Source organism: Gavialis gangeticus, unplaced genomic scaffold (genome assembly GCF_001723915.1).
Source record: "Gavialis gangeticus isolate Ggan-Ray unplaced genomic scaffold, GavGan_comp1, whole genome shotgun sequence".
NCBI classification, from domain to species: domain Eukaryota; kingdom Metazoa; phylum Chordata; order Crocodylia; family Gavialidae; genus Gavialis; species Gavialis gangeticus.
In genome coordinates, this window is record NW_017729030.1 from 42,503,778 (window position 1) to 42,515,699 (window position 11,922).

Below are 11,922 nucleotides of genomic sequence, written 5' to 3' on the forward strand. Positions count from 1 at the left end.
AGAAAGGGTTTTGGCACCTTGTTGCTTCAGCAGGGGTCACAGCCCTGAGCTAGGTTCCTAGGCTTTCTGTGCCTAGCTCCCTGATCAGGTCCTGCAATTAAGATGGATGGAGGAATGCCTACACTGCAGCACTGGACAGAGCTTACGTGTTCTGCACTGGCAAGAAGCTGAAGTAAACAGGGAGCTTTTCTGCTGATTTCTAGAGATGTTATGCATCTTTGGGCATAGGAAACAACTAAGCATGGCTTTGCAGAGTGAATTTTCTTAACTTGGGGGCTCAAGTCCATGTCTTTTAACAAAACAGATGTTGTGGGCACGTTTACACAAGACACTACTGCATAGTGGTTACTACTCATTTATTTAGTAGTTCTATAATCAAGTACAAGATAAGTGCACAGTAACCAGGAGTTACTGCACAGGAGCACCAGCAAATGCCTTTTTAGTGATGCTGCTGTGCAGTAACATATTAGCACTGTTGATGCTATGATGCACTACTGTGTAGTATTATCTGGATACTGCACAGTTAGTGTCTCATGCAGATGTGTTCAGTCACTATCAAATTTCCATCCAGACAAGGAAATAAGATCATGACTCCAAGTAGGGAGAAAAAAAAGCAACAACTAATCCTAGCCAATTGTGAGAGTAGGTAAAAAGATATGCCTTAAAGGGCTAGAGGTTAAACACGACTCTTTGTAAAGTGCTCCATTTACAAACACCCTGTAAGAACCACTATTGTGAATAAAGCTCCCACTGCATTAGGCACTGATCAGCACAAGGCAGAAAATTTAAAATCTCACTTTAATTATATATGCATTGATAAAGTATAAATAAAGTTTTTTACAAAAGACTGAATCCACCTCTTGAAAATGGCATTCAAGGTGTCTATCAGCAGACATTTTAGCCTGCTTGGAGAACGATGGAATGTGTTTCCTACCTTGCAGAAGCAATTCATGAAAAGAAAATGTTAAGGTTCCCTAAACGCAAGTGTTTCTCTTGCTGTGGTATGATTTCAGAGAGAAAAGATTAAAAAGGGAGTAAAATGGAGATGCTCCCAAAGTATTTTTAAAAAATTCAACATGATTTAATATTTGAATGTTCAAAGCTAGCACCAGTAAACTGAAACTGCAACACAAATTCTGCTGTAAGCCAGAGTAAAAGCAAACATAAAAGCAGGGGGAGAGGTGCTCCTTCTTCCTGGAAAAGATGAGGTATAGTAATAGACCAAGATTTGAGTCAGTCCACAAATCTGCAGATCTTCTTTAAACTGTATGTTGCTTGACAGTAGCATTGATCTTGCTTTGGGCATTCAGTAGTTCCTTGTTTAAAAAGAAGAATGTGCATAAAATTATTTAAGTCCTTAGAAAACATAGCAAAGAACAAAAGTGTTCTCCAGTTTTGGTGTGCTCGCATTAAAATACTCAGTAATTTTTCAAGCAAGTCTGATATATGGGGGAGGTTTGGATGTTTCTTCTTCTGTATCCAAATCTTGGTCTGGAAACTGAATTGGAGAATTCAAAATTCTGTCCTCATGACCTATATGAGAACGAAAAGAGATTGTTAAACACACTGCAGCTTCTTGGGACAAATGCTGAGTTCCTTTCTATTAACAACTGATTTGAGCACTGAGAATCTGGCCTGTAACACACTTACAGTAGTAGGTATATAACTATGACCAAAGTGCATCATTCCAAGTGAATAAAAGGAAAGGGGGAGCTACTTACTTCGTAGAGTGCAAACCAGTTCCACAGTCTGCGGCTGGTCCTCTGTTGGTTGCAACCATTCCTACAAATGAGATGCATTAACTTTCCATTGAATTCCTTTTATTTGTGCTCCAGCAGTTTTTTCTTGAAAATTAATTTTGAATTATATATAAGCTTAGAATGAAGAGAGGGCAACTTCTGTTACCACAATAAAACTCCCAAAGGGAAGCTTAATTTGATATGTGGAAAAACTTCTCAGCAGTCTATACCAAATAATGATATTAGCATCTTCAGTATACATGTCAAGAATGACTTGACTATACCACTGCTTGACATATTAGTAGTTATACGAGGTCCTCAAGCTGCAGCAAGGGACATTTAGGCTGGGGATTAGCAGAAACTTTCTAAGAGAGTAGAGTCAGGCAGTGGAACAGGCTATCTAGAGAAGCTGTAGATTCTCCATGCTTGGAAAACTTTCAAAAGCAGGCTAGACAGACACTTGGTCTGGATGGTTTAGTCAGGGACAATACTGCCCTGAGCAGGGGCCTGGACTAGATGACCTTTGTTAAGTCCCTTCCAGCCCCATTTTCCTATGATCCTATGGAAGTGGAATCAGAGCATTTAGAGGTCTTGTAATATGCTCATATTCTGAAGTAAATCTGCTCTGGAAGTCACTGTGCTAGTAAAATCAATTTCAAAATTTTCATGTTGTAAAAGGGAGACAATTTTCATGAGAAAACAACAGTTTTGCCCCCACTGTGCTGCATCTCAAACCAATCTACTTTAATGAGGTCCTAAAGTAAAAAAAAGGCAGCAGTTTGGAATGGGGGAGAGAGAGAAGGGGAGGAAGAAGAACTACCTCTTTTGCAAGAGGAAAAGAATTGTGACCCTGGACAGTTAGAAATAGCCCTGGTAGGATGGGGTGGGGCAATGAAAAAACCCAAAAAACAGTCAGAGGTGAGGTAAAGCCATCTGAAACACAACAACATGACTTGTAAATCCTCTTTCCAAAGTGGTACAAAGTGGTCCAAGAAATCTGTCAGCGCTCACGTACCATTCCAGTCGTACTGTCATAGCATGAACAATGTGGAAGACTTCGGCAGCCCATGTAAGCAATAGTTAGCACAACAACCACACTGCCGATAGATGCAATCAACATCACTATGTTGGCACCTTTGACAACTTTATCGAGAACAAACTTCTGCAACAGAAGCAAAGAAGGCAGCAGATGAATAAACAATGAAGGCAATTTCTCAAAACTTGGCTTTGAGAGCAAGAGAGAACTTTTCCATCATAAGTATACTTATTTTACATTGTAAAACAGCAGTTAGTTTTACAATCACCAAATGCTACAACAGTGCTAGCTAAAGAAACTTCTCATTTTACTACTGTTATAGTCCCCAGTTTTACTTGCCACATTTGCTCTTACTTTCTTTTTGCTATCCCTTCAAAAAGCAAAACACATTTTCCTGTTATAGTTGTTTTTATTGTGCAGTTTGCGATTAAGACTGTTTAAGCACCTCGTCTCAAGACACTAACAACATCCACCAACACTAGCTTTGGAAATAATTTTGCTGTGGCTCTTACAAGTAGATACTGAATGACCATTCATCTTGATACCATCTTTGCATAGTGTAACATATTGTATCCAAGCAGCTTGAGTTGGCTTTAGCCCAACATGCATATGACTGCATTTTTTTCATAACACATTCATCCCAGCAGCACTGTTACTGGAACCAGGTGAATTTGATTCTGACCTCCAGAAAGAAGTAATAGTCAGCCAACGTTGTATGAAATGGACAGATATTTACACCACATTTTCCTGAAATGGGTATCTAAAATTAAGCATCTACATTTCAGCTGTCTTGATAGGTCAGGGATTCTGAAAACTTACAACCTACAAGAACTATATCTTTTTCACTTACGTGCGCCTCTTCCACCATGATGTCAAAATATTTAATAAAGAGCAAATATTAAATTTACAAATCCGCAAACTGAGAAGCAAAGCAGTGAAGGGATTTGTCTTACATACATGGCAATATTTAGTGGAATTCAAACTTAGTCTTCTGTTTGACCCCTAGATGTCACGATGCAAAGTGCTCAGTTTTGTTCATATGAGAGTTCAGTTTTGAATTATTTGTAAAAACTTAAACTAAGAGTCCTACTTTTCTCTTCATAACAGCATACTGATCTTGGGATACAATATTGTTTCACAGCACAAACAGAATCAAGTTGAATCTAGAGCCCCTACTATTATTATCCTTCCAGGGCAGCATCTATTTCATTAAGCCACCCTCCATTTAGCTTGCTTTTTTCCTTGTGGCTGCCTAGTAGACCAGCTTCAAGAGGGCAAGCAAATGCCTGGATGAAATGGATAAACAGTAGTGGGCTAGCTTCTGCCCCTTTCAGCCCTAGAATCAAGGCCCATTCCTTTCCAGAGCAAAAGCCATTTCACTCCATCACAGTCCTCTGGCTTGTTCTTCTCCTAGCTGTAGTGACACAAGTTATAATTTGGAGAGAAGCTCCCTAATAAGAAATTGAGGAAGCTGGAAATTGGAAGATGGTCCCCAAGACGGGGAGTAGCTAGTTAGTCAGAGACACACAACAGATTTGCAGAGGTTGCCTACTCCTTCACAATTAAAGTTCATTGTTTAATTCCTCCAATTCATGCATGATGTTGTTTGCATGATCACTAGCTATCCAATGGGCCATGCTCAAGAGAAGGCTAAAGAGTGCTCTGGGTAATGCTGAACTGGTATCTTGGTGGTTAGAATATTTCTGTGGGAAGCAGGACCCAGAGGGTCAAACCCCTTCTGGGTAAAGGGTGCCTACAACCTGGGCCTCCTGCGCCCCTACCCCCAGACAAGTGCCACAAACACTAGGAAATCAGGATGAAGAGCGTGAGGTGCCTCTTCCTTGCCCCTCTTTCCTTGCCAAATAGTCATATTTTTTCCGTGACCCAGGAGGGTCTAGTACTTACCCAGGCATCTCTGCAGCTAGAGAAAAACCTGAAGTGCATGCTCAGAAAGCAAACACAGGGCAAATAAAGCTACATGGAGCCAAACTGTAATTGCTAACAACAGCAGTTATGTAGCTAGGGCAGTGTCACTTAGGTGTGCAAAAGGTTTATCCCCAAGCATACACCCTAATCTCCTGACTGCTTTTACAAGACACTTCTGATCTACAAGGCAACACCTCAGGCCCTCACCACTGGATGTTTACATCATGGGACAGAACCCAAGCTCCTATAATATTTGGATTGGCAGCATCCTGGCTATTTTAAACTGATGTCACTCAAGAGGCCTATTCAGTAATGTAGGAACTGCTGGGCCAGATCAAGCCAGCAATACATCTAGTCCTCTCATCAACTTTGACAGTGACCAGTGCCACAATTTTTAGAGCAGCAGATCGATTATTAAGGCTGAATTCAAAAAGCAATCTGATTTTAGAATTCTTAGGAGCTGAGGCCTGGATTGCATTCATACAAAGGAGGGAGGGAGACCAGGAAAAGTCACAGTAACATTGTACCAGGCTGAACCAGAAATTTGGACCCAAGAATCTTGTAATGAAGAATCTATATGCTAAAGCACGACATCTTGGTAGATGCCTCAAGAGCAGCATCACAAGGATGACTTAATTATTCAAAGGTATGACTGTAGTTCATAGATACGCCCAAGTCAACCTTTAGCTAGCTTGAGGACTGGCATAGTTGCAACAGTCATAATTAAATGTAGGATAGCTGCCCGAGTACCTACCAAGGATCCTAGTTATGTTTCAAAGCCTGCACTGAACCCCATGCTGCTATAACTACACTGTATTCAGTATCCAAGATGGCCAGTTTAAGGTTAGCTCAGACATCTGAAGTTTTATCCACTTTCTAGAATATTTGAAGGTCCAAGACAACACAGTGTCCCAGAAGCTGATGGTGCAGGGAGTTTGAGTTTTGATGGTTTGGTTGCAACATACAAAACTGACACTTACCGTATGAACAATATGAATTGGTACATGATTCAAGTCGTCTTCTTCTTCACCATAGTTTAATGTTAGGGAAGTATAAATTATTACAATGAGGGTGGTGAAACAAGAAAATACGGAGGCAATTAGCATTGCATTCACCTGAGAAAGGGGAAAAACACAAAACTGGTGAGTGTGGAGAGAGGAATTAAAGGACCTCTTTGTCCTATAATGTGGGTCAATATGTTCTGACTTTGTTGCAAAGGGCACATGATAATACCCTTGTGAAATAAGCATGGAGGATGCACAATACTAAACAGGAGAGAGGCAAAAAAGGCTGACAATAGATATATATCTGCAATCAATGCAGCAGAGTCTCAAGCTTTATAATTACAGTGTGGTAATGAAGAGCAATAGGACAAAGCAGCAGCAGGAGGCCATAGTCTAGTTCAGCTAAAGTCTACTAAACAACCATTTACATAACATACATTGTCTAATCCCAATTCCCCAAACCTTGGGTTCATCAGTTAGAACAATCAGATGAAGTAAAAGCCAAAGTTCTTCTGGTGATTCACTTTATTAATAAACAGAACCTTTTGGAGTATACTTGGCCAGAAAGAACTGGCTAAGCAGCCATCTGGTTATATATGCAATCATAATTACTGTTTTGCCATAACCACTACAACTTTGTTCAGTGAACTAGAGAACAATAGGAACATCTTTACATTAAAAAGCAAACACTTGAATTTAAAATCCAATCAATTGTGGAATAACTGATCCACAAGAAATGATCAGTTAACACTGCCAGATTCTCAGTTTGTTGAAGAATTTAGCACTATTACACAGAAAAAACTCAGGAAGCAAGGTTCTTGCTGCAGGATTGAGAACTAGCATACGAAAAAGTCAGAACACTGCCAACTTAGTGATGTTTACAAAAAAGTATTTAGGCACCTCTTTAAAGAAATGTAAAAGCTTACAAGAATTGGATTCTTTCTCTGGGAAGAAAATAAAGCTAGAATTCCAGGAACACTCATGACCTGCAGATCAGAAGGAAAAAGAAATTGCAATTAAAAAAGCAGCATGTCAAATAGACTATGCTACTATGTTGCGAATGACAATTTTCTTAAAGCAGAAATATTCCATAAGGGAGTCACTGAAGTGTGATTATAACCAAAGGCAAGGTAATTTAAGTTCATGCATGGTTCCTGCACAGAACTTGGGCATGCTTCTCCATTGAATGAATGAGGATAGGACTCTGGAGAAGGCTTGCATTTTAGGTCACAATAATTGATGGGCTTCAAACATGGTTTTCTGTGCAGCTGCTGGAGTTCCAAGCAGGGCATTCTGCCATTTCTTTAGAAAGTGAAGAGTATTCTGCTATTGAACATAAGTGCCAAGCTAGCAGCTATTCCAGGCTTGCTTTATAATTTGAGGAGAAATGTCACATTTCAGTGGTGTTACACTTGCTTAACACTTGCTTTCCATTAGCCAAAATGGAACTGGCAATTAATATTGCAAGGAATTGAGTGTCATCTGCTTTTGATTGTTGAGAACTCTTTAGGTGGTGCACATTTATACACTGTGCAGTAGTTTAAATTACTTCAACCTTTGTATATCAGTAAACAGCACTGTGGAAAGACTACACAATTCTACATCACCATTATTTTGGGACTCTCCCTTTAACATGGTAAGTCCTCAACCAGTCCAGCTGAAGTATCTCATACACGTTCCTGTCAGAGAGCTCACAGGTGACAGCAGGTAGAAGGGAGGGCATACGAAGAGTTGGGGAAAATGTGTGTGGGGGGGGTTGTCTGAATGCATTCTGCCAAGACCATGCATAGGGGCAGATCCAGGGGGAGAGGTGCAGTGGTGCAGTTGCATCCCACTTTGATTCCTGTTCCACCAAATGTTTAAAACTAATTGTAAGGCAGCAGCATTTCTATCCAGGCAGCAGTGACAGATCCAATTGACATTATAATCATTATAATCTACCTGTTTCTTTCTATATTCTTCCTTCCACAGGTATTAGTGAGCCTCCTTTGTAATGGTCTTGATGTTCTACTAATCAAGCTAGCCTCTCCTCTGCAATTCTGCTGTCTCCGAGCTGGCTCCTAGTAATGTAACTCCTATTTCATGGCCCTGCAGACTGTTTTTAATTCTAGCAAAAAAATCAACTCAGACATGGAACTACACTTTCTGTGAAGCATTGGATACACTGTCAAGATGCTCAGGAAGGCTAGATTTTGTGTTATGAATCTGAATGAGAGAGATGCCCATTTATTTTGAATGACTGCAGAACTACTGAAACAACATCTTTGGATTTTTTTGGCCAAATTAACAAATAATGCTCATTCCCATACATTTGTGTGCGTTTTTGCTCCAATTCAAAACCAAATAATACAGCCCTAGGCCCCTAGCTTAGTAGTAAAACTTCTAGTGTCTTTTTAATTGGAGATACGTGTGTTGCATTATATGTGATGATGCACCACACCATCTGCACCCCTCTTTCAAAATCCTGCATCTTCCCTTGGCTATGCATCTTAGTCTTCACTTGAAGTGTCGTTTGTTAATCTGAATTCAGCAAGACCACCCATTCCAAGATGTTCTGCTTCTGGCTATTTTCATTATTTAATCTAGAGTTTGCCAACCCAAAGCAAGTATTTACATTAGACCATAATTCCTACTGTGCCCCTCAGTGCATCTGCACTGCTAGCTCCTAAAGATATGGCCTGGATGGAATGGGCTTTAACAGACTTACATTCTGGTCATCAGGTGATTTAATGTCAATTATAGACAAGGTGACAAAATTATTATCCAATAAAGCTGTGATTTCTGAATCTATAGTCTTTTATATCCAGCCAGTGCAAGAACTAGCCCCCAGGCCTTCCCCTTTCTAGTTACATATATGACCCTGAGTCACAATAACTTGCACTGAAGAACAGGATCAATAATTGTGCCTTAAACCATGCAGACAGACTGCGACTGCAGGCACAGGCACTCACCCCTGCATGAATCTCCTGCCTTGGATGACATGTGGGAGCCAGGCTGTTCTTGTAATCCCACTGGAAGGCTGCAGCCCATAGAGACACCATTAGGTGCAGCCTCCAACTTGAAGGAGCAAAGAGCCAACCTGCCTCCCATCCTGTTTCTAGGTTGTGCTGCATTACTTGGTGTCCAGGAGATCAGGCAAGCAGTGATACATAGTGTTGCAGGAGTGTCTGGGACAAGGAAAAAGGCAAGAGTTTTTGCCAGTCAGGTCTTTTGCCCGCCCTGTTCAATATCTTCATCAGTGATTTGGATGAGGGGGTGCAAAGCACCCTGTTCAAGTTTGCTGATGACACTAAGATGTGGGGGGAAGTGGGCACAATTGAGGGGAGCAACAGGCTACAGTTAGACCTAGATAGGTTACAAGGATGGGCGGAGGAGAACAGGATGGGGTTTAACACGGACAAGTGTAAGGTGATGCACCTGGGGAGGAACAATAGGCACCATACATACAGGCTGGGGAACTCCCCTCTTGTCAGCACGGAGGTGGAAAAGGATCTGGGAGTCATTATTGACTCCAAGATGAACATGAGTCGGCAATGTGGGGAGGCGGCTAGGAAGGCCAACTGCACCTTGTCGTGCATCCACAGATGCATCTCGAGCAGGTCCAAGGAGGTGATCCTCCCCCTCTATGCGGCACTGGTCAGGCCGCAGCTGGAGTACTGCGTCCAGTTCTGGGCGCCGCACTTTAAGAGGGATGTGGACAGCATCGAGAGGGTCCAGAGGAGGGCCACTCGTATGATCAAGGGACAGCAGGGTAGGTCCTATGAGGAAAGGTTGTGGGACCTGAACCTGTTCAGCCTTCAAAAGAGAAGGCTGAGGGGGGATCTTGTGGCCTGTTATAAACTGGTTAGGGGGGATCAGCAGGCGCTGGGGGAGTCCCTGTTCCCCCGAGCGCCGCAAGGAGTGACCAGGAACAATGGTCACAAGCTGGCGGAGGGAAGGTTTAAGTTGGACATCAGGAGGCGCTACTTCACGGTCAGGGCGGCTAGGGTCTGGAACCAGCTTCCATGTGAGGTGGTGCAGGTTCCCACCCTGGGGGTTTTTAAGAGGAGGTTGGATGACCACCTTATTGGGGTCATTTGACCCTAGTGCTCTTCCTGCCATGGCAGGGGGTCAGACTAGATGATCTGCTCAGGTCCCTTCCGACCCTAGAAACTATGAAACTATGAAACTACAGTAAATGTGACAAATCCTAGACTTCTGGGCTGAATCCAGTCTCTAATTCAGGCAGGCAAAGTGCGGTACCCAAACCAGATTGGGCCCGCAGCGGACTTTATTTCCCAGCAGCCCCTGCCCACGTTGCTGTGGCTGGTTTCCATCTAGACCCCAGTAGCAGCAGTGCTGTGACAGTGCAGGGCCAGGGTTTTTATGGAGACCAACCCCAGCAACACTGGCAAGGTGCACAGCTGGGTGGGGAACTGCTCTGGGGCCAAGGCTGGGATCTTGCAGCAGTGACAGCATAGCAAAGCTGCAACCTGCCACCCACACATCCTGGATCTGGTAGGGGGAAAAAGGGGTGCCTGGGTCATGTGGGCAGTGGATCACAGCTCTGCCCCAGCTCCAGACTGTGCTGTCACCGCTGCAAGATCCCAGCTCCCTGCCCAGCAGTCCTCCCTGCCAGTGCTGCTGGGGCCGGTCTCCATGGAAAACTTGGTCCCGCGCTAGGGTTTCCATGGAAACTGGCCATGGCGATATAAGCAGAGCTGCTGGGAAATGGAGTCAGCAAGATCCATTGGCCAGATCCACCATTTTACCCACTCCTGCTCTATCTATTAGAGATCAAGATAAGTCCTGATTAAGAGAGAAACACAGGTTATTTCACTGCCTTCCTCTGAAGCATCCAGTAGTGTCTGCTGTTGGCAACAGACACCAGATTGGATGGACATAAGCACTGACGCAGTGGATCACACCCCACGTTAGTAAATCCAAGACTGGCTTTGAAGCTTTACAATACCCAACAATATAGGTACCAAGGTTTCAGTGAGCTGCTAACAGTTGCTCAGCAGGTAGGTCCTTGTTCATTTTATGAAGAGAAGGAAACTGAGCAGAGCAAAGACAATTCCAGCGTAAAAGGCACTTCAAGTCAACTGCTGGGCAGTTTGGGCACAGTTTGTGAACAGGGTGGGGAGGTGATATGCAAACATTTAAGGAACTCAAACTTTCTACTTTTTATTATTATGTAGGCATTGGTGGAACAAAACTATCCCCACACAAAGCTGGCCTTATTATTTGTATTAGTACTGCAATCATGTGCCAGTCTTTATAAGGTAAAGGTTTTATACAATTTAAATTTTATGAAATTCTTACCTTGTCAAGTTTTACAAAGCTTCAGTAATAAATGTGGTAAAAGTTCAACTCCTCAAATTAAGGTTATATTTATACTCACAGGCTCGTAAACAGTGAAATAAAGACCTCAAATGCCCCAAGCCAGATGGCCTCAGATGCCATAGCATCTGTAATGTACAGAATGTACATTTTGGGGGTTCAAGATAAGGGTAACAGTTAAAATTTTGGATTATCCATTTTACATTCCCTGCTAATCTGTTGAAAATTGTGTGCCGATCCCAGAAGTCTAGCTGATTTGAGTTTTAGCCACACTGAAGACAACGGGAGCTTTGCCATTCAGTAAGGCCAGGATTTCACCATTAGAGTATAATCCTTATTTTAAAGTTTCACACAAGCAACAATATGTAGTCAGAAGAGATTTTATGCTGGAGACCCTGTTTTTCTGAACCAGTAGCCCATTTAACAAGCCAAAGAACAATCACTATACATCAATGACCCTGAATCATTTTATACCACAAAATGATGCATTAGCCCTTTATTCTAGGTATACTGGAAGCCTTGTGTGTTCAGGCTGCTCTGACCACCTACAAAGCCTTGATGTGTTTTAATTCCAGATTAGGAATGAAAATTTAAACTGTGCTGCCCCTACTAATAATGAGAGAAACAAGAAGTGGTGGTGTACTATTTTTAAGTTGAAACTTAAGCTATGTAAAAATGTGGGCATTACATTTTACCTACCCTCCCTCTCAAGCTTAGTAATTCTAGCTTTACAGATCTTTCTTTTGGTTGTAACTTGAAATTGAGAGCGAGGATAATGTGACATGTAATTTCTGTACATCAACCAGTGCCTGGTGAAAAAGGCTATATTAGTGTTTCATCTTGTTCTGCTTCCCCCATCTGATACCCTTTCCCTCTCCCTGTCCTCTCTCAGTAT

The 11,922-nt window shown here is 42.3% G+C and overlaps 1 protein-coding gene across 2 annotated transcripts in view; it reads right to left on the reverse strand.

Annotated features, from left to right (window-relative positions):
* Positions 1 to 328: 328 nt before the first annotated feature.
* Positions 329 to 11,922, reverse strand: part of LOC109301167 — a 19,790-nt gene continuing 8,196 nt past the window's right edge. For both annotated transcript variants that reach the window (XM_019522109.1, XM_019522108.1), the window contains exons 3-7: positions 6,632 to 6,691; positions 5,682 to 5,816; positions 2,755 to 2,901; positions 1,722 to 1,782; positions 329 to 1,533 (exon numbers count right to left, since the gene is read on the reverse strand). In XM_019522109.1, the coding sequence (XP_019377654.1) occupies positions 1,430 to 1,533; positions 1,722 to 1,782; positions 2,755 to 2,901; positions 5,682 to 5,816; positions 6,632 to 6,691 (507 nt within the window). In that variant the 3' untranslated portion in view covers positions 329 to 1,429. The remainder of the gene's footprint in view (positions 1,534 to 1,721; positions 1,783 to 2,754; positions 2,902 to 5,681; positions 5,817 to 6,631; positions 6,692 to 11,922) is intronic.